The sequence below is a fragment of the Lepidochelys kempii genome, chromosome 3, assembly GCF_965140265.1.
Source record: "Lepidochelys kempii isolate rLepKem1 chromosome 3, rLepKem1.hap2, whole genome shotgun sequence".
Classification (NCBI taxonomy): domain Eukaryota; kingdom Metazoa; phylum Chordata; order Testudines; family Cheloniidae; genus Lepidochelys; species Lepidochelys kempii.
Window position 1 is genome coordinate 84,923,067 of NC_133258.1, and position 19,895 is coordinate 84,942,961.

At 39.8% G+C, this 19,895-nt stretch overlaps 2 protein-coding genes across 2 annotated transcripts in view; both read right to left on the reverse strand.

The window, feature by feature from the left end:
* Positions 1-19,895, reverse strand: part of CDK19 (cyclin dependent kinase 19) — a 220,455-nt gene that overhangs the window by 116,037 nt on the left and 84,523 nt on the right.
* Positions 14,985-18,834, reverse strand: LOC140908215 (E3 SUMO-protein ligase KIAA1586-like). Its single transcript, XM_073335169.1, has 2 exons — positions 17,158-18,834; positions 14,985-16,813 (listed from the first exon to the last, which is right to left on the reverse strand). The coding sequence occupies exons 1-2, from the start codon at positions 17,219-17,221 to the stop codon at positions 15,963-15,965; spliced, it is 915 nt and encodes a 304-aa protein (XP_073191270.1). The 5' UTR covers positions 17,222-18,834; the 3' UTR covers positions 14,985-15,962.

Genomic DNA, 19,895 nt, shown 5'->3' on the forward strand with positions numbered 1-19,895 from the left:
GACTGTTGCCAGTAAGTTTCCATTCTAAATTCAATGGGAAACCAGTACAGGAAAGATGTTTAAAACTTCTTCCAGGTGGTTATGCTATTTAATGTGCCCAGAACCTGAGTTTAGGATACACTACAAGGGAAAATTTTTAAAAATGTATATTCACAATGATGTTGATGTACACTGAAGAAGCCTAGAAAGAGATTTATATCATGGTATACCTCGAATATATTTCAGATATCCTAATTATACCCTGTTTAGATCCCTGATGATTCTAATTATATTGCTGGTATTCCATAGTATACCATAATTTTCCAAAGACTATCTCTATAAATTTTGTCATATGCCTTCCGGAAAGCTATAAAATTCATCACAAGTGCTGTTTGCCATTCCACACTTTGTTGTATATGTCTGAGAACTACAATTGGTCTTCATATTATCTCAAGGGTCTAAAAACTGCTTGTTACTCTCTAAGTTGGAAGTCTATTTGTTTCTTGATATGTTTCAGGATGACATTACACATGATGTTCCCAGGCACTGCAAGTAATGTGATTCCTCTCCAGTTATTGCAGCTGGCAAGCTCACCCTTCTTTGGCAATATTACTAAAAGGCCTCTCTTCTACCAGGCTGGGTTATTTTCTTCATAGCATATTCTATCCAAAAACATAAGGAAAGCCTGGAGCATTGTTCCAACACTTGCTTTAAGTATCTGTCCAGTAATGTTGCCCTCTCCAGCTGCAATCTCATTTTTGAGAGTTTACTGATGGCTTTAACTTATTCCATTGTAATATCTTCTAAATCAATATCAAGTTCTAGTAGAAGCTCCTCATCATGTATTCCTAGTAGTTCATTTGGATCAGAGATAGTGACAACAGCAGCTAGGGGTTTTTAGCGACAACTGGAGTAAGGCAAGGATGTACTATGTCCATTATGTCCCCACTATTGTTTGTACTGGTAATGTGGTAATTGTTTGTACTATGTAATTGTACTGGTACTGGTAATTGTTTGTACTATGTCATGAGGAAAGTAACTGCAGAAGGCAACCAAGGAATTTTATGGACAAATGATAAAGCACAATGGGATGACCTCATTTTTGCTACTGACCTTGTCCTGATTAGTTCAACACATCAGAAGGAAGAAAATACATCTTTTGGCAGATACAGATGTTGATTTGTTCTTCAAGAAGGGGAAGGCAAAATATACAACTATCAATGTCCCAAAACTAACCAGAGTGGATGCAGAAACACTAGAAGAAGTCAGTCATTTTACTTACCTAGGGGTGAGATGTGCAATGATGGTGACACCACGCAGGATGTGAAGCAACAAATATCAAAAGCAGTAAACAATTTTTATAAACTTGAAAAGATTTGGAAAAGTAGCATGATTGGCACCAACAAAACCACACATTTTTAACTCCAGTGTCATGTCTGTCCTTTACGGAGCAGAATCATGGAAATCTACAATAGAAATTAATAAGATCAACTCATTCCAAAGTAAAAGCCTGCAGAAAGATCTTCGGAGTCCATTGGAAAAAAATTTTTTGCACCATCAGAAATTGTAAGTAAAGCGAACCAATCTAAATTATCAAATATGATGACAACTACGGACATATTTAGGACATTTTACAGATGCCACCAACATAATTTCCATGACAAGTGATAATATGGACGCACCACCTGGAAAGAGAAAAAGAGGGTAACCTAGAGAAACACAGAAGAATAGAGGAAGAAGCAAAATTCATTCACATGAAACCCAGAAGCTGGAACAGACCAGCACAAGCCCCAAATAAACAGCAAAAACTGGAGGATGCCCTATGCACCTGAAGAGCAGGAGGATAAAGAAAGAAGAATTATACCCTATATGTTTTATATGTAAAAAACTGCAATTATTAACAGTTAAGGCCAGTTAACTAGATTTCCCATTAACACTATTTTTCTTAGAAGTGCAGTTCCAAATCGTTTCGTAACTATACATTCTGTTTTACTAGACCCCAATACTATCCACTGTTCTTGGAAATTAAACTCATCACACTTTTTTTCCCCTTTGTCTCTGTAAGCATGATTTTCTGCTGCCAAAAAGCCTCTACTTAAACTTTGTGTCCTATGAGAAGGAAACTGACTGGAATTTCTTTGAGTCAAGGAGTGAAACAGTTAATTTTAAATTTGCTGTCTAAAGGGTAAGGCAGAACCTGAGTTAGGCTGAAGTTCCTGCCTGGCATGAAAGGCTGAAGTGATATTAATGGACTCTGAATCTATTATGGAGCAATGAACGCGAAACCCACACACAAACTCTCTTAACAACTAAACTTTGCTAACATGCTTTGACTTTAGACTCCCTGCACCAAATTCAGCTCAGGTGTCAGACACTCAGCTTCATCTGAGACACCTTGCTGCCTGCTCTTGCCAAGAAAGGGTCACATTTAAATATACAAAGTCCAGAAGGGAAAACATTGCCCACGTGTATAAAATGCAAAATATTTTTTTTAAATCTGGTTCCCAATTAAACCTAGTACTATTACATTGTTACTATAAGACTCTCTTATCATCCCGAGAACCTTCTGATGTTTCCACTGACATACTAGAGGAAAAGTATTTGTGTAAGAAATGACTTTCCAAGAAATTGCAGCCCCTTTCTTCATTCTCCTTCCACTATCCAGTGTGTTCAAGGGCACCTTCTGCCAGATTCAAACAGCACTATCTCATGGGTTACATGCCAGTTCTGAAATAATTAGGGGGTGAGTTCACCACTGATATGACTCAAAGAATATGTATTTCAGTCCCCAGGATGTCCTCACACGTTGTAAGTCACTTATCTAGAATCTTCTTGCAACATAGCACACTGTGTACATTCTAAGGACACACAATGAAGGGCACCTCCAGTACTACTGGTTACTGTGTGCTTACATGAGCCTACTCCTCAAGCTGAATTACTCTTGGACAAGTCCAAACACAATATGGAGCAATATAACTTGTGTTTAAGAAGGCCGTGTAACTGTCTGGATTTATTTTATAATAGACTGACAGGGTGGACTGATTTCAATCTCAGCAATTTAAAATCACAGATTTTAATCATGATTTTATATCAGCAAGCAGGAAATCTTGATTTAAATCAATTTGAGTCTCGTTTTCCATTTGTACTTTTCAGTTATTATCCTAAAGAAAAGGTTGATTCTCATTGATTGGCAATCATTAAAACACATTGATTTGCAACTAAATAGCCTTTACACTAAATTTGGAGCTTCTTTTTTAACCAGGAGGCTACACTATATCGATACATATTTAAGCAATTACATAGCTTAATTTATACAGATTCTTAATGCTTACTTTTTTTATTATACTAGAAAATAGTGAATGATGCATTTCTTACGTACCAGTTGATTAATTTTTTTAATTTTTAATTTGTGTGAAGCACTATTTGGAAATTCAAATTCAATTAAATGCACAAAACAGCATTTTTTTAAAAAAATTAGCAGTTAAATAAAGTTAACCCATAAATGTACTGTATACATAAGAACAACTATCAAAACATGCTTTACATTGAAAACTGATTTATTAGACACAGTATTATCTGTAGTTTAATTAATTGAACTTCTTGTTTCTGATCACCATGGTCCTTTAAAATTTTACAACAAGTAGCTCTCACCCTCTCTCATCTGGTTTTTATTTATATAGTGGAAGAGGAAAAACAAGATTTATTGTATTTTCAACTCTCATTTGGTTTCTCAACTTTGAATGACCTAGTAATTGAATTGAACTAATTGAATAAACTGAAATACAGAAACGATTTCCTTTGCATCTGTACAAGAGGCTCCTGCTGTCAAAAACTAGTTTAGCAGTTTAACACACTCAGGGTTTAGGTACTTAGCCAGTGATTTTTACCAGTTCAGTGGTTCGACTTTCTTTAAAACTTTAACAGCAAACGCATATTGCTTAATATTATTGTTTTAATTTAATTTGAATGATTAATGGCTTATAGTAAATTTATACCTTAACATAGATTGTTATAATTTCAAAATTAATTTTAAAATTTATTTTAATTTAATTTTATTTATTTTAATAAATAAAAGATCCAATTTCGATTTAAAATATCAGATTGGTTTAAAATTGATTTTTTAATCCGCCCTGCAGACTGGACTGCACATTGTGACAGATTAATTTATTTTCCCCTCCCCTCTATAAATCTATTCCAATAACATTTATCCCAGGCTTTACTAGAGCCTTTTGCCTGTATCCCAGGTGAGCTACTGAACAATTATTTACTTATTTTAATAAACGAATAAGGGAGGGGTTGAGAGAGAAGAACTAATTTACCACTTTAAGGATTTCATTACATTCAGCAGTACCTCAGCTTGTATTGTTTCCATCACTTTAGCGATGCTGTAGAATTTCCCACTTATAAAAACATTTAAAATTGAATATTTCTTGCATATCTATTTAAGGGATTTTTTTATACACCCCTTCACTATAACATCTTTTACCTCATTGTGTGGTCCCAGCCTCAAAATTCTGGGTTTGTATAACCTGGAATAGTTTCTAGGTTTTCTGGCACTTACATAACGTATACAAAGTTGCTAGTGACTTTCTCTGCTTTCTGTCAAAATGAATTGTGTTTTGAGGGAAACTTAATCTGGAACAAGATTCCCCTATCAGTGGATGTCTTGCATACTGAAAAAAAAATACTATAGAAAAATTTCCGATGTTTGAGAGAGGGTAAAGTTGGTAATGGAATCAGCAGAGAAGATTCCGTGTTGGAATCTTCACAAAAGTAAGGAACATTTCAAAGGACAATGTACACAGAACCATTGCTTTGCCTTTCATTATTTGCCCCACTAACTAAAGGACAACATGCTGATACTTTGCTTCAACAGACCCCAAGTTGTCTTAAACTCTTTCTTATATGTCATCCATTGATTATCTTAGGGTTTTGTACTGCTGCCAGTAGCTGGAGTATGTGAGTGCCTTCCAAATAAGAGACTGGTAATACAAAGTCTCTGGCTTGTCTACTTTTTGGAAGATAGAAAGGTCTGCTTGGAGTAGGGTCTCTTTGTAGGAATTAGGGAGGAGAGGTGAGCCGTTGTTACTGTGAAGGTCATTCTCATTATGATAAAAAAGCTGTATCAAATATGAAGGGGAGGACTAGCTCAGTGGTTTGAGTATTGGCCTGCTAAACCCAGGGTCGTGAGTTCAATCCTTGAGGGGGCCATTTAGGGATCTGGGGCAAAGACTGGGGATTGGTCCTGCTTTGAGCAGGGGGTTGGACTAGATGACCTCCTGAGGTCCCTTCCAACCTGATATTCTATGATTCTAAGGCTTTTGTAGCACTTGCTCAAATGGTCAGACGCCGGATTCATCAAAACTAAGTCTTCAGTGACCAAAAAGGTTGTGTTTTTTACGGCAGGATAATTAATGCACACTAGCTAGCCTGCTGTAAAAATTTAGTAGAAGCAATGCACTTCAGTTGTGCTGGAGTGGTAAACTAAGTGAGGTCAACCATGGGTGGGAGGTACAATGCCGACCTTGCTTAACTACCTCACTATCTACAAAGTGGTAGACATGAAGGGAGTAACCAAAAAGGATAAAAAGGCTAAAAGAGCTTATGAACACTTTTACAACAGATGTCACACAGAGAACTCCCAGGACTCGAACCTGGTGACTATATTCATGCCAAATTGGACAGAGAAAAGGGATGGACAACTCCAGATGTCATAAAGAAAAAGAATTCAGTGCCCAAATCATATGTGATCGAGACCAACAGCGGAGAGTTCAACAGAAAATGTGAACATCTACAGTTTGTTCCTCAAAAGGAACAGTCAACAGAGCAAACTGTACAGATGGCAGATGCAGAACAAGAAGACAATGACTTAACGATTCCAAACCAACCACAGCCAGTCGCTGCAACTAATGGATAGCCAGGTGACCAAGTGATTATGCATTTGAGTTATGAAAATAGAAAACCAGTACAATGCAGACACTTAAGAGACTGATCCGTACTGAACTACAAAGATATTGTGACCATGTAAATATTTGTAGAAAGGAGATGTAATAGAATGCTAAACTGTATCATGCTGTTTAGCCTCTAGGTGGCACTACATGTAAAATACCTTATTTAACAAAACCTCAGCCAAATATGGTGGAGTATTAAAGGCTCTTATGATGAACACATGTGGTACATATAAGCAAGCTCTCTAAGCAGTCCATATCTGGTTCAGGAGCATGACATGACTAAAAAAAATAAAACTTGCTTTCAGATGGTTTGTCTAACTTACTTATAAAAACAGTTCCAGCCACTTGAGTCTTGTGGTTTTTTTACGTTGGGTACCTACACTTGTGTCCGTCTGGTTTTAAGGATGGTTCAGCTGAACCAGTTTACAGCTGTTCTGAACACTGAGGGAAAATTTCCTCAGCACAGACATAGTATATTTGTTCCCCTTGCAAGAAAGCAGGCACCACAGTATAAACAGTGTGCTACTACACTGCTAACCTGGACTTGCAGAAAACTATCTTTGGTCACATATTAGAAGAAGCAAAGGAGGGAATTGCCATATTAATATCAGTCAGGTGTGAACTTAAAAGCATAACTACCTAAAAGGATAACTTTGGCTCTTGCTTTTTTTTTTTTTTTTTTTAGCAAAATGTTTGATAACACAATTAAGGTCTTTGAGTTAAAATATCAGGAACTGCAGAAGTTAAGGTTTTTCCAGGGATATGCAGAAATTAATGTTAATTAATATTTAACCAGAATAAAAAATTCTGTGCACAGTAGTATGTGCCATATGACCAAGTTAATGTTGCTGTAGAAACTTTACCTTTTACATTTCCTAACACTGAAACTTTATTTTAAACTATGTAGCTGTAATGTGGTTTAACAGCTTTTTTATTTTTGGCACTACATTTTATATTAGTCCTTACTTCTGTGTTTCATTTCCTGTAAGCGTTCACGAAATGAAGATGCCAGATTGATGAATATGAAACAGAAAAATTTGATTGATGGAAATTTAACTGCTTTCCTTTTCCCCTAAAGAAAAAAGCCAAAGCTACTTGTATAATTTATTTCTGTGGCTCTTACTTCTCTGCAATAAGACTCAACTCCCTGACTGCTCTGGTGTGGCAAACATCCACAAAATGTCCATATTTTATGCTTGTATTACACCATGTACCTCTGGCTGGACATACCTCAGCACTTGGAATATGATTTTTTTTCACACCTTGTGCATGTAGGCTGGTATTCTGCGAAGACTGGGAGTTCTCTCCCATTGCCTCAGGGGTTTTATGATATTGACTTTTAACTCTCAAGTTTCTGTTTACAGTATCTAAGCTCATTTCAGGTTCTTCAAGTTTGTCAAGTTGTCCTAGGTTTTACTATTTCACCAATTCAGATTGATTTGCTTTCTGCACAGCTGTGGCTAGGGTTAAATCTCTCTTCTATTGTAGCTAATGTGAAAAGGCTTTTATTCGGGCTGTTAACTTGCAATTAACTAAAAAAAAATTAACTGCGATTAAAAAAATTAATCGCAATTAATCGCAGTGTTAAACAATAGAATACCAATTGAAATTTATTAAATATTTTTCAATGTTTTTCTACATTTTCAAATATATTGATTTCTATTACAACACAGAATACAAAGTGTACAGGGCTCACTTTATATTATTATTTTTATTACAAATGTTTGCACTTTAAAAATGATAAACAAAAGAAATACACTTCTACCCCAACATTACGCGGTCCTTGGGAGACAAAAAATCTCACTGCGTTATAGGTGAGACCACGTTATATCGAACTTGCTTTGGGCCTCCCCGTTCCTTGTTCCCTGACCGCGTCCTCCAGAGACCCCCGTCCCTAATCACCCCCAGGATCCCACCCCCTACCCTTCCCCCCTGCTCCCTGTCCCCTGACTGCTCTAACCCCTATCCACACCCTCTGCCCTGACAGGCACTCACCGGCAGCAGCAGGAAGCAGAGCAACGCGGCCTCAGCCCGCTCCACTCTGCCACCTCCTAGCTGCAGCGCTCCGCTTCCAGCCGCGGGTGAGTGCGAGGAGGTTGGGGAAAAGGACGCCACCCCCCCACACACCTGCGGTGGGAAGCGGAGCGACGTGTCACTGGGGGTGGGGTTGGGGAAAGGTCCCGCACCCACCTACGGAGGGAAGCGGAGCGCCACAGCTGGGAGCTGGCGGAGTGGAGCAGGTTGGGGCCAGGCTGCTCTGCTTCCGCCGCTGCCGGTGAGTGCGGTGGGTATCCCTTTCCCCAAGCCCCCTCCCCCTAGCGACACGGCTGGGGCCAGGGCGAGGGAAGCGGAGCGGGCTGCTCCTGGCCCCCCGCTAATCCCCCGGGTCACTCTGGGACTGCAGGACCCCAAAAGCGCCCCCCCACATCTCCTGCCTCCCAGACCCTGGGGGGTGGGAGCCCCTGACCGCCCCCAAGACCCTCGGCCCCTTATCCAACCCCTCAGCCCTGGCCCAGCCTGCCACCCTTAACACGCTGCTCAGAGCAGCGTGTCAGAGCTTTACCGTGTTGTATGCGAACCCATGTTATATCGCATCGCGTTACATTGGGGTAGAAGTGTAGTATTTTTCAATTCACCTCATACAAGTACCGTAGTGCAATCTCTTTATCGTGAAAGTGTAACTTACACATGTAAATTTTTTTTGTTACACAACTGCACCCAAAAACAAAACAATGTAAAACTTTAGAGCCTACAAGTCCACTCAGTCCTACTTTTTCTTCAGCCAATTGCTCAGACAAACAAGTTTGTTTACATTTACAGGAGATACTGCAGACTGCTTCTTATTTACGTCACCTGAAAGTGAGAACAGGCGTTTGCATGGCACTTTCATAGCCAGTGTTGCAAGGTATTTACATGCCAGATATGCTAAACATTCATATGCCCCTTCATGCTTCTGCCACCATTCCAGAGGACATACTTCCATGCTGATGATGCTCGTTAAAAAAAGAATGCATTAATTAAATTTGTGACTGAACTCCTTGGGGGAGAACTGTATGTCTCCTGTTCTGTTTTATCCACATTCTGCCACACATTTCATGTTATAGCAGTCTCGGATGATGATCCAGCACATGTTCGTTTTAAGAACACTTTCACAGCAGATTTGACAAAATGCAAAGAAGGTACCAGTGTGAGATTTCAAAGGATAGATATAGCACTCGACCCAAGGTTTAAAAATCTGAAGTGCCTTCAAAAATCTGAGAGAGATGAGGTGTGGAGCTTGCTTTCAGATGTCTTAAAAGCGCAACACTCCAATGCGGAAACTACAGAACCCAAACCACCAAAAAAGAAAACCAACCCTTCTTCTGGTGGCATCTGACTCAGATGACAAAAATGAACATGTGTCGGTCCGCTCTGCTTTGAATCATTATTGAGCAGAACCTGTAATCAGCATGAACGCATGTTTTCTGGAATGGTGGTTGAAGCATGAAGGTATGTATGAATCTTTAGCACATCTGGCACATAAATATCTTGCGATGCTGGCTACAACAGTGCCATATAAATGCCTGTTCTCACTTTCAGGTGACGTAAACAAGACGTGGGCAGCATTATCTCCTGCAAATTGTAACCAAACTTGTTTGTCTGAGTGATTGGCTGAAGTAGGACTGAGTGGACTTGTAGGTTCTAAAGTTTTACATTGTTTTGTTTTTGCATATAGTTATATTTTGTACATAATTCTATATTTGTAAGTTCAACTTTCATTATAAAGAGATTGCACTACAATACTTGTATTTGATAGACTTGAAATATACTCTTTCTTTTGTTTATCATTTTTAAGGTGCAAACATTTGTAATAAGAATAATAATATAAAGTGAGCCCTTGTATTCTGTGTTGTAATTGAAATCAATATATTTGAAAATGTAGAAAACATCCAATAATATTTAAATGGCATTCTATTATTGTTTAACAGTGTGATTAATCGCTTGATAGCCCTAGTTTTTATCTGTTATCCCACTAACAGCCTGTCTGATATTTTTTGCATTCCCCAAATCACAGTTTTCATTCAAACCATTCAACAATTTTCCCCTGGTTCTTGAATTCTCTGGTGAAAACATGCTCTTTCACAAACCACATTTCTCTGAGGTATAAAGTACACACCAAACATAGCCAGAACCAGTTCTTTATCATCTTTGTGATTGTCTTCAGTAAAGTCAAAGATTCTTTTCATTGTCTTACCATCCATGGAGTGCAATGGAGAAAACTCAAAGGACTGTTAGTTTAGGACTAGTATTTTCTCATTCCTCAGTCAAAAGCGAAAAGTTTTGTGATGACACAACCCTTGAGGAAAAACAACAACATTTTTTCCACAATAAAAACTGAGGCAGATGACAAAGGCTTTAGGTGGTGAATGATGACTTAAAAGATGTCTCTTTAAGAAAACTTAGATCAGCAAAAGAAATATTGGTTAGACAAGCTAAGCGACCTTGAGAATTGGCAGAGGTGGTCTAACAGTGATCCCTAAGGACTCAGAACAACATACTATGTCAACACTCCTATTAGACATGCTTGCTGAGAACTGGGTTCAAAGAGTTTCCCAGACAATACACAAGTGAGTAACTGAAGTGTCATGCAGTCTTATTCAAGATTATTCACCAACAAGAATAAATGTCATTCAAAACTTCAGTACAGAGTTCACTCATGGACACCAGCCTCATCTCAAATGAATTAACTGAAATCATGATTACTTTTGTAATTATGTGTCATATGACTTCAGATTGCCTGGAAAGGCAGGGAAATTCTTTTTATAAGTTACAAAATTTTATTATTGGCAGGGCTGGTAGCACTGCCTATTATTAAGGCTGCCTGAAATTTGGCATTATAAGACCTTGTTTTCAGTTGCCATAATTTTGCCACTCTTTAAATGCTTATGCTGTAAATGGAATGATGTCAGATTGGATGAGGTCTCAAGTGGGGTTCCACAGGGATCTCTTCTGAGTCCGGTGTTGTTTAACATCTTTATGAATGACCTGGATGTAGGTACAGAGAACATCCTGACCAAATTTGCAGATGACACAAAGACGGGGGGTTGCCAACACTTTGGAGGATAGAGCTAAGATTCAGAGGGATCTTGATAAATTGGAGAACTGGGCCATAGACAACAAAATGAAATTCAACAAAGACAAATATAAGGTGCTACACTTGGGAAAGAAACACCAAATGCACAAATACAAAATGGGGGATAACTGGCTTGGGAGCAGCACTGCTGAGAATGATCTGGCAGTTGTGGTGGATCACAACCTCAATATAAGTCAGCAATATGATTCCGTTGCAAAAAAAAGCAAGTGCAATTTTAGGTTGCATTAGCAGAGACATAGCATGCAAGTCACGGGAGGTGATCGTACCACTCTACTCGGCGCTGGTTAGGCCTCAGCTGGAACACTGTGTCCAATTTTGGTCACCAATGTACAGAAGCTGGAAAGGATCCAGAGGTGAGCAACAAATATGATGAAAGTGATGGAATGCAAACCATATGAGCAAAGGCTGAAGCAACTGGGTACGTTTAGTTTGGGAAAGAGGAGATGAAGGGAGAGACATGATAGCGGTCTTCAAATACTTGACAGGCTGCCATAAAAGAGATGGAGAAAAGTTGTTCTCTCTTGCCACAGAGGGCAGGAAAAGAAGCAATGGGTTCGGACTACAACGCAGCAGATTTAGATTAAATCTCAGGAAAAACTTCCCAACTGTAAGAACAGTAGGACAATGGAACAGACTGCCGAGGGAGGTTGTGGAAGCTCCTTCATTGGAGGTTTTCAAAAGGAGACTGGATAGCCATCTGTCTTGGATGGTTTAGACACAACAAATCCTGCATCTTGGCAGGGGGTTTGACTAGATGACCCCTGCAGTCCCGTTTAGTCCTGTGATTCTATGTTGAAATTTTCCACCCTGGCTGTGGGCCTCACTCTGGTATTTTGTTTGTTCGGTTGGTTGGGTTTTTTTGGGGTGGGAGGAGGTTGTTTGGGATTTTTTTGGAAATTTTCAGCCCAGGTGGTTCAGCTGTTTCTGAGAACAAAATTAGGGGGAAAAACACACATTTTCCCCATTTAAAAAAAAATCTGTGACCTGTTGAGGACCTCTAGCATCCCCATTTTTTGGAGCAGGGATTTGAAATTTAGTGGAAGGTGGCCTGTGTGTCAATAAGGATGTGCCTTTTTCCATCCCTATGAAAATCTACTCTAATTTGGCCGTTATAAGCCTTTGGGGAAAAAAATCACAATTTACACATGTTCAGCAGAGCTTTGCCAGAGCTTTGCAGAAAAAGTCTGTAAAGAGTCCAGCTGTGCTAAGCTGGACTTTCCCTACAATTGCAGCTCTGGGTTGCTTGCAGACTGGGTGTCAGCACTGGAACTGAGAGCACAGGACCCTCATTCCCTGTGCTCCCAATGCTCCCCAAGCTGGGCCCAGGCAGCACAGGAAGCTGCCTGATTCACATGCAGCAGAGACAAGAGCCAGCCCTCCAGGGGAGTGGAGGGGAAGGGGCGCAGAAACAAGACAGGGAAAAAATGGGGACACAAACCAGGGGGACTGGGGACCTGAATCTGCATGCTCACAAGGGGAGAGAGAAACTGGGAGTTGGGGGAAAGGGAACGGAGGAGGGAAATGGTGCCAGCAGGTACGTGAGGAGCTTGAGCTTAGCAGGGAGGAGGAAGAGCCTGGGAACATGCAGGGTGGGATAGGGAGACAGATCTGATGAAGAGCAGTGGAAGAACTGTAACTGCCTGAGCAAAGAGACTGGGACAAGAAGCCAGGGGGAAGACAGACAGGCTCCTCATCCAAGGGAGGGATATTCAGACTAGGACCCAGTAGAGATGGAGAAGGAGGAGTTGGGAAGAGAATTCAGATAATAAGAGCCAGGATGGGGGAACTAGGACTGGGATGAGAAGCCTGGAGGCACACAGACTGGCGACGTTTAGGTCAGTGGTTTTCAAACTTTTTTTCTGGTGACCCAGTTGAAGAAAATTGTTGATGGCCGTGACCCAACAGAGCTGGGGATGAGGGGTTTGGTGTGTGGGAGGGGCTCAGGGATGGGGCAGAGGGTTGGGGAGTGGGAGTGAGGGCTGTGGGGTGGGGCCAGGAATTAGGCGTTCAGGGTGTAGGAGGGGGCTCTGGGCTGGGGCAGAGGTGTGGGAGGGGGTCAGGGCTCTGGGCTGGGGGTGCAGGCTCTGGGGTGGGGCCAGGGATGGGGGGTTTGAACACAGAGGACACTACCCCCCAGAGCCTGGAATGGAACCCAAGATTTCTGAGTCTCACCATTCCTCTCCTATTAGCAAAGATCTGCGAAACCCAGTGGGAAAGTGTGTCACATCCCCCTTTAGTGCTGTTATACATAGAGGATAACCTACTATTGCTATTCAAGTGACAGAGGCCTCTACAGTGGATCAAAAAGTCCCATCCTATTGATGATCTATGTGGGTGTCAATGAGACATCACATGGCATTTCTGTTTTTTCAGTTTGCTTTTTAAAAACCATAAAAATTACACACACACACACAATGTTAGAAGAACATTTAAGTTACAAAGTCAAGCACTCAAAAGTTAGGAAGTGACAAATTAAGGTTGCCTGTCCAATCTTAATTCAGCCCCTTTGTGCATATGTATTATGATATTGTCCTTAATTATATGATCACCTACTATTTTTTTGAAGGCCCTGTTGTAGGGCAATCCTTCTTGGAGCATCCTCCTACAGATGGCCATGGCACAACATGCCTGCCTGCCTCAGTTTCCCCTTGGAATCGACACTTGAAAAGGATTATTGCAGCAAATTCAAACCATTTTATTTATATTAAGTACCACAGTCCACACATCCCTCACAATAAAAAACAGTTCTGAAAACCCCAAAATAAAACAAGGTTACAATGCAGCAGCTCTTTAAATCCCATTCCAAGGTCATTGTTTCCCAGGTAACCCACCCAAGCCAGGAACCACTTTCTGTCAGTTCCTTTAGCCCCTATTCAAGAGCCTCACTCTCCAGGCCTTCTGTCAGAGCTCCAAGACACACTTCTCTTCTGTGAGTTGTCTCCTCTAGCCTCAAGTCTGGTCTTTTGTGACAAACCTCCCCACAGTGTTCTGCTCAGCCAGGCCTCCCTGACTGAGAGTCCTATTCCTGCTCCAGGAACATCCTTCCAGGACCAGCCCCTTATTTTGGGTGTAGGTTCCTTGCAGCCTTCCACTCACGCCAACTGCCAGGGGTCTTCCCAGCATTCCATTCACTCAGGCCTCTCTGCATGTGAGTCCTATCCCTGCATCTAGGATCAGCCCTCCAGCATCAACCCTCTTGTTTTAGGCTCAGCTTCTCTTAACCAGGCTGATTCTTCCCCTTCTGAGGGGTGTCTGCACAAGCTCTCCTTTAACTCAGCAGGGGTTCCTAAACTCTGACCAGTCCTCACCATCAAGCTTTTGCTCTTCCCAATGGCTCTCTGTACCAGACATCCTCTGCTGCTGCAGTTCCTCCTCCTCCTGCCCGCCCTGGTTTCACCTTTCCGCCTCAGACAGCTCTCACCTACCTTTGTTAGGATATAGATATTCAGGCCTGTATGTAAAGGCCTATACTCAGTGATGAGCTGCCAAAATCTTAACAACCAGTTCCCTAAAAAAGTTCTGATTTAAGGGATGTGCCACAGTATGTATTTTTTGTACCTTTTTCCATAAGAAGTGGCAATGCATTGAATCATTGGGAGTCATACTTAACAATAAAAAAAATAAAAAACATTATTACATGTTTATTACAATAGAAACAAAGTATCGCTTTCTTAAATGAATTTAAAATACATTTGAAAAGAAGAATATAAAGAAGAGATGTATGAGTAAGCAAATGATAATAATATTTAAGAATGAAATGCCTATTATTCTTTTATTTTAAAATATTACATGTGAACTACTTAAGTTATTAAAAATAAAAAGTGTAATATATTCATGTTGAAGTATACAATGCAACAAGCAATATTTTAAAGAATATTTAAGTACATTATTTATTACTAATTAGGTTGTAATTTCCAAATGGTTTCTTAATCTTCTCCATAATCTTTGGTATTGGATATACGAACTCTGGTATCTAATGCGGATCGATGACTTCTCATCCATGCTTTAACATATGGTATTGGGTTCCAGGAACTTAGTGGTTTTCTCAACAAATTGATGGTCATAAAGCTTGAGATATCTGTAATTGTTAAATTCGCCCTTTTATCACTACAAATAATATTCATCAACGAAAAAGCTCTTTCTGCTTCTGCAAAACTAATTGCAATTGTGTTCATAATTTGCTTTGCTTTCCTTATTGTTTCCGGATCAGGAAGATGTTTTGATTGAATGTTATTCTCTACATAGTCATGAAAATCATTTAAATCGACTACAAATTTTATGAATTTGTTTAATTCATGCACTTTTTCTTCTCCTGATTTCCAAGGTAACCTGACTTCTTCAACATTCCATGAAGTGGGATCCATAACATTGAATAATTCAACTATTTTAGGTGTATTACTAGAATGACCTAAATTATCTTCTTTATATTTAATGTGATTTTCGTTTAATAACCTTGCCTTCATTTTTTCAATAATACACTCTATTACTTTGTCTCGTGGCAGTGATTAAAACCTTACATTATCTTCAAACTCTGCATTTAAAAGCATCACTTTATCATTTCATTAATTTTATTTTCATGTATACCAAAACTATCTTTTAATTGTATGAAAAAATCAATCGTTTATTTGATTAGCTTATCTGCCTTTGTTAAACTCAATTGTCTCGCTTGCAGTGCATTTGATAATAATGCAAGTTCATCCAAAATGTCAATCATTAATGTTAATCATAATATAACATCTCTTCTTAAAATTCTTTGTTTTTCAATCTTTTTTCCATGCCAGAAAATTTCTTATTTTTGGAAAAATAAATATAAAGAGCTGGATAAGCTCTCCAGACCACTTTGACAGCTCTAAGGCTACAAGAAGCCCATCGTGGACCAAAAACACGGCCTATTTTGATTATTTCAATATATAGCTCTTCAGAAACTTGTTTAAGTTCAAACTTTTATTTGACTGATGAAAAATTGCATAAATCTTGTCCAAAAAAATCTTGAAATGGCTTATTTCATTGATATCATTTATAGCATCATCTAAAGCCAGTTGTAGCCGATGATTCAAACAATGCCAAATTATAATGTTTGGAAAATCTTGGATGAGTCTTGTAGCAACTCCAGATTTATGTCCAAGCATGGTGCTCGCGCCATCAGAACAAAATCTGATTAAATTTTTCTTTAAATATTCTGTGTCAAATCCTGTATCAGTTAATATATTTCTCAAAGCATTGTAAATATTTTCTGTTTTTGTTGATTCTAATTCCACTAAATTGAGAAAAATTGTTGGTGAAGAATCTTGTAATTCACATTTTATAAGAATTACAAGCACAGTTTTACTTGAAATTGTAGAAATTTCATCAATAATAATACAAACCTTTGAACTGTTTTCAATGATTTTACTAAAAATTTGTTTTCTTATTAATTCAGCAATATGCTCTATGATTCTGATGGCCGAAAATCGAGAATGTAGGCTGTTCCCTAAATCAGTTTCATTCTTAATTTGTAGCTCTACTTCATCCTCCATATCTGACATTGGTCGGTTTCTTTTTACTAAGCTGTAAACTATGTTGAAAATTTTGCTGGTTATTGCAATATTTTTTTCAGTAACTTTATCAATCACTGTAGTGAGAGGTTCTTTTTTAGATTCATTTAAAATATTTATAACTCTCAAATGAGAGCTTGATTCGAAATGTTCCTTAATTTTTCTTCTTAATGAAGCTTGCAGAACTTTTTTATCAGTTCCAGATGTTTTAATAGGTTTCAGAGGAACAGCCGTGTTAGTCTGTATTCGCAAAAAGAAAAGGAGTACTTGTGGCACCTTAGAGACTAACCAATTTATTTGAGCATGAGCTTTCGTGAGCTACAGCTCACTTCATCAGATGTTTACCGTGGAAACTGCAGCAGACTTTATATACACACAGAAATCATGAAACAATACCTCCTCCCACCCCACTGTCCTGCTGGTAATAGCTTATCTAAAGTGATCAACAGGTGGGCCATTTCCAGCACAAATCCAGGTTTTCTCACCCTCCACCCCCCCACACAAATTCACTCTCCTGCTGGTGCTAGCCCATCCAAAGTGACAACTCTTTACATAATAGTACACTTTCGCCATTCCAAAGAAATGTGTAAAGATTTTCCTCCAAGGACCCCCAAATGTGACATATTTGCACAGTGGGAACAGCCAAGTTTTTTGCCTTCAATTATCAAGCCATTATATTTTTTTTAAAAATATTGTGCCTGCTCAGAAGTCCAACAATCGGGTACTACATTTTCACAATCATGTAAATCCTCTTCCATTGCCAACACATTTTCAGATGATTCAACATTTAAGATATTTTCATCACCAAAATTATTGTCATTGGCGTTTTCAGTATTTAAATTATTATTTTCACTACTAGAACTACTGACTAATGATTTTGTCATTTTAGTGTAAAAAGTTTTACTATATAGTCTGCAGTTAATCAGGAAGTGGGTGGGTGTGTTACTAATTGTGTGTTCCCCATTTTCTAGATGCCCAATTTAAGACTGTTTTAAATGGGGTCTGTTTTATAGAAGTGCTGAGTGAGCAAGGCTGCAAGTGATGTCCATGGGAGCTGTAGTTTGAGTATATAAAGTGCTATATAAATAGTGTGTACTAAGTACTCTGAAAAAATCAGGTCCTAGGTTTCTCAAATTGGGCATATAAAATTAGTGGATACTTTTTACCTTAAACTCTCTGCCTCTGTTCCCCAATTGTAAAATGGGGATGATAATCATCTCACAGGGCTGTTGTGAAAATAAATTCATTAATATTTGGGAAATATTTCATGTAACGCCTACTCACACAGGGGCATTGGCAGCAAGGATCAAACCTGTTACCTTAATGCATGAGCCTCTACTGCCGGAGCTAAAAGACGTGCAGTAAATAAGGCATGGGACACACATTGAACAATGAGAAAATATTAGATTGCTCACTAAATGAGCACCATCCATTCTGTCCACTACAAGGCAAGAGTTCTTTGCAAAATAACATGAACAATATTGTGTTCTTTTCAACCAAGCCAGTTACCACCATCTCAAACCTGGTCTGAATCTACAATCTGATCTACCTGGTCTGAATTAGTAAGATACAGTGATTACCACAAAAAGTTAATGTTTACCAAAAGACACTTCTAGACAGCACATTTTTTTCTTATTCCAAAGTACAGGGAAGGAGAGGTTACTTCCCCTGTAATAACTTGAATTCTTTAGATGTGCTGCCCCTATGTGTAGTGCACTTCAGGCCTGTGTATGTATGCCCATACATCTGGGATTGGAGAATTCTTTTCCAACTGTGTTCCTTTGGACCATGCATGTGATCCTGCTGTCCTAGTGCTTTGCATCCAGGGTATTAGAGGCTGCCCAATCATCATGACCTCAGTTCTTTCTCTACCTCAGGTCCCTAGGATGGGATCTGAGGCAGAGGGGAAGAAGGGGATAGTACACGACACATAGGGACAACACATCTTGAAGAATTCCAGTTATTACAAGTTGCCTCTCTGAGTGCTTGTACCTATGTGAAGTGCACTTCAGGTGATTCACAAGTAGTGTCTTCTTTGAGAAGGTGGGTGCGTGAAGCCATGTCCCATTACAGAATGGAGGACCCCTCTACCCAGAGAGGCATATGAGGCAGCTGCCTGTACCATAGTGCTTTGTGACAACGTGTACTGAGCCCATGCCACTGCTCCACAGGTGTCTGTAATAGCCTCCCTCAAGGAAGGTCCTATCAAGGCTGCCTGATCTCTTGTTGAATGGTCACTCACACTGCCCCCAAGACAAACCTTGCTTGTAGCAGTGTACTGTGCAGCCTGAGATCCACGCTGACAGCCTGGGAACATAAGAGGCCTCCCCCGTCATCCTCTCTGCAAACAATAGAGTTTTGGTGACTTCTAGAATGATTTTATTATCTGTCAGTAAACGGCAAGGGCCTTATCCATATCCATGGAGTGCCATCTCACTTCTTCCCTGCTTATATGTGCCTTAGGGTAGAACACAGCTAAGTGGATGTTTTGGCTGATGTGAAAGGACCTGGACTTTTCCCAAATTATTATAAATTTCTGTCCGCAGGAGGCAGGCTGAACAAACATAAGGTGAAGCCTAATGGACACCTTCTCCTTTGGAAGATCACTGGTGGGCCAACAGGAGCATGCCTAGTTTCCCAAACCTTCCATCTGACGTTATCACAACTAGGAAATGAACCTGTAACCAGATTTCTTTGAGATGACTTTGCATATTCCCACTTGCGGGATTTTGCACCCCTCTGTGGTGTCTTGCAGCAAAACCCTTTTTCTAGCAGTGTAGCTAGGGTGCTCCTGTGTCCCTGCCCATTCCCTCAGTGTAGTCGACATACCAAGGGCAAGGCTACAAAAAGGGTGGAGCGCCCTCCCAGCTAAGCACCTTCCACCACAAAATCAGAGACATCACAACCAGGACACTGACAGAGAGGGGAAGGAGGATGGAAAGTCTGAATATGCAGAGCCACCTCAAAGAAGTCCAGTTATGGGTAAGTAGCCTTCATTTCTTCTTGGAGTGGCTCTGCATAGTCCCATTTATGGGCTAGATTGATAAACAGTACCCTGAAGGAAGGAACAGAGTCCTGGTTAAATAAAGACTGAAGCACCACTTTAGCACTTCAGCATCCTCTAAAGAAACTAAATCCAGAGTGTAGTGATTGGTGAAGGCATGTACTGAAGTCCAGGTCACAGCTTTGCAGACATCAGCAAGTGGCACCTGGCTCAGACAAGTGAAAGAAGTAACCACAGCTCTAGTGGAACGTGGTCAAATTGAGACAGGCACAGGAACTTTTTCTACCATATAA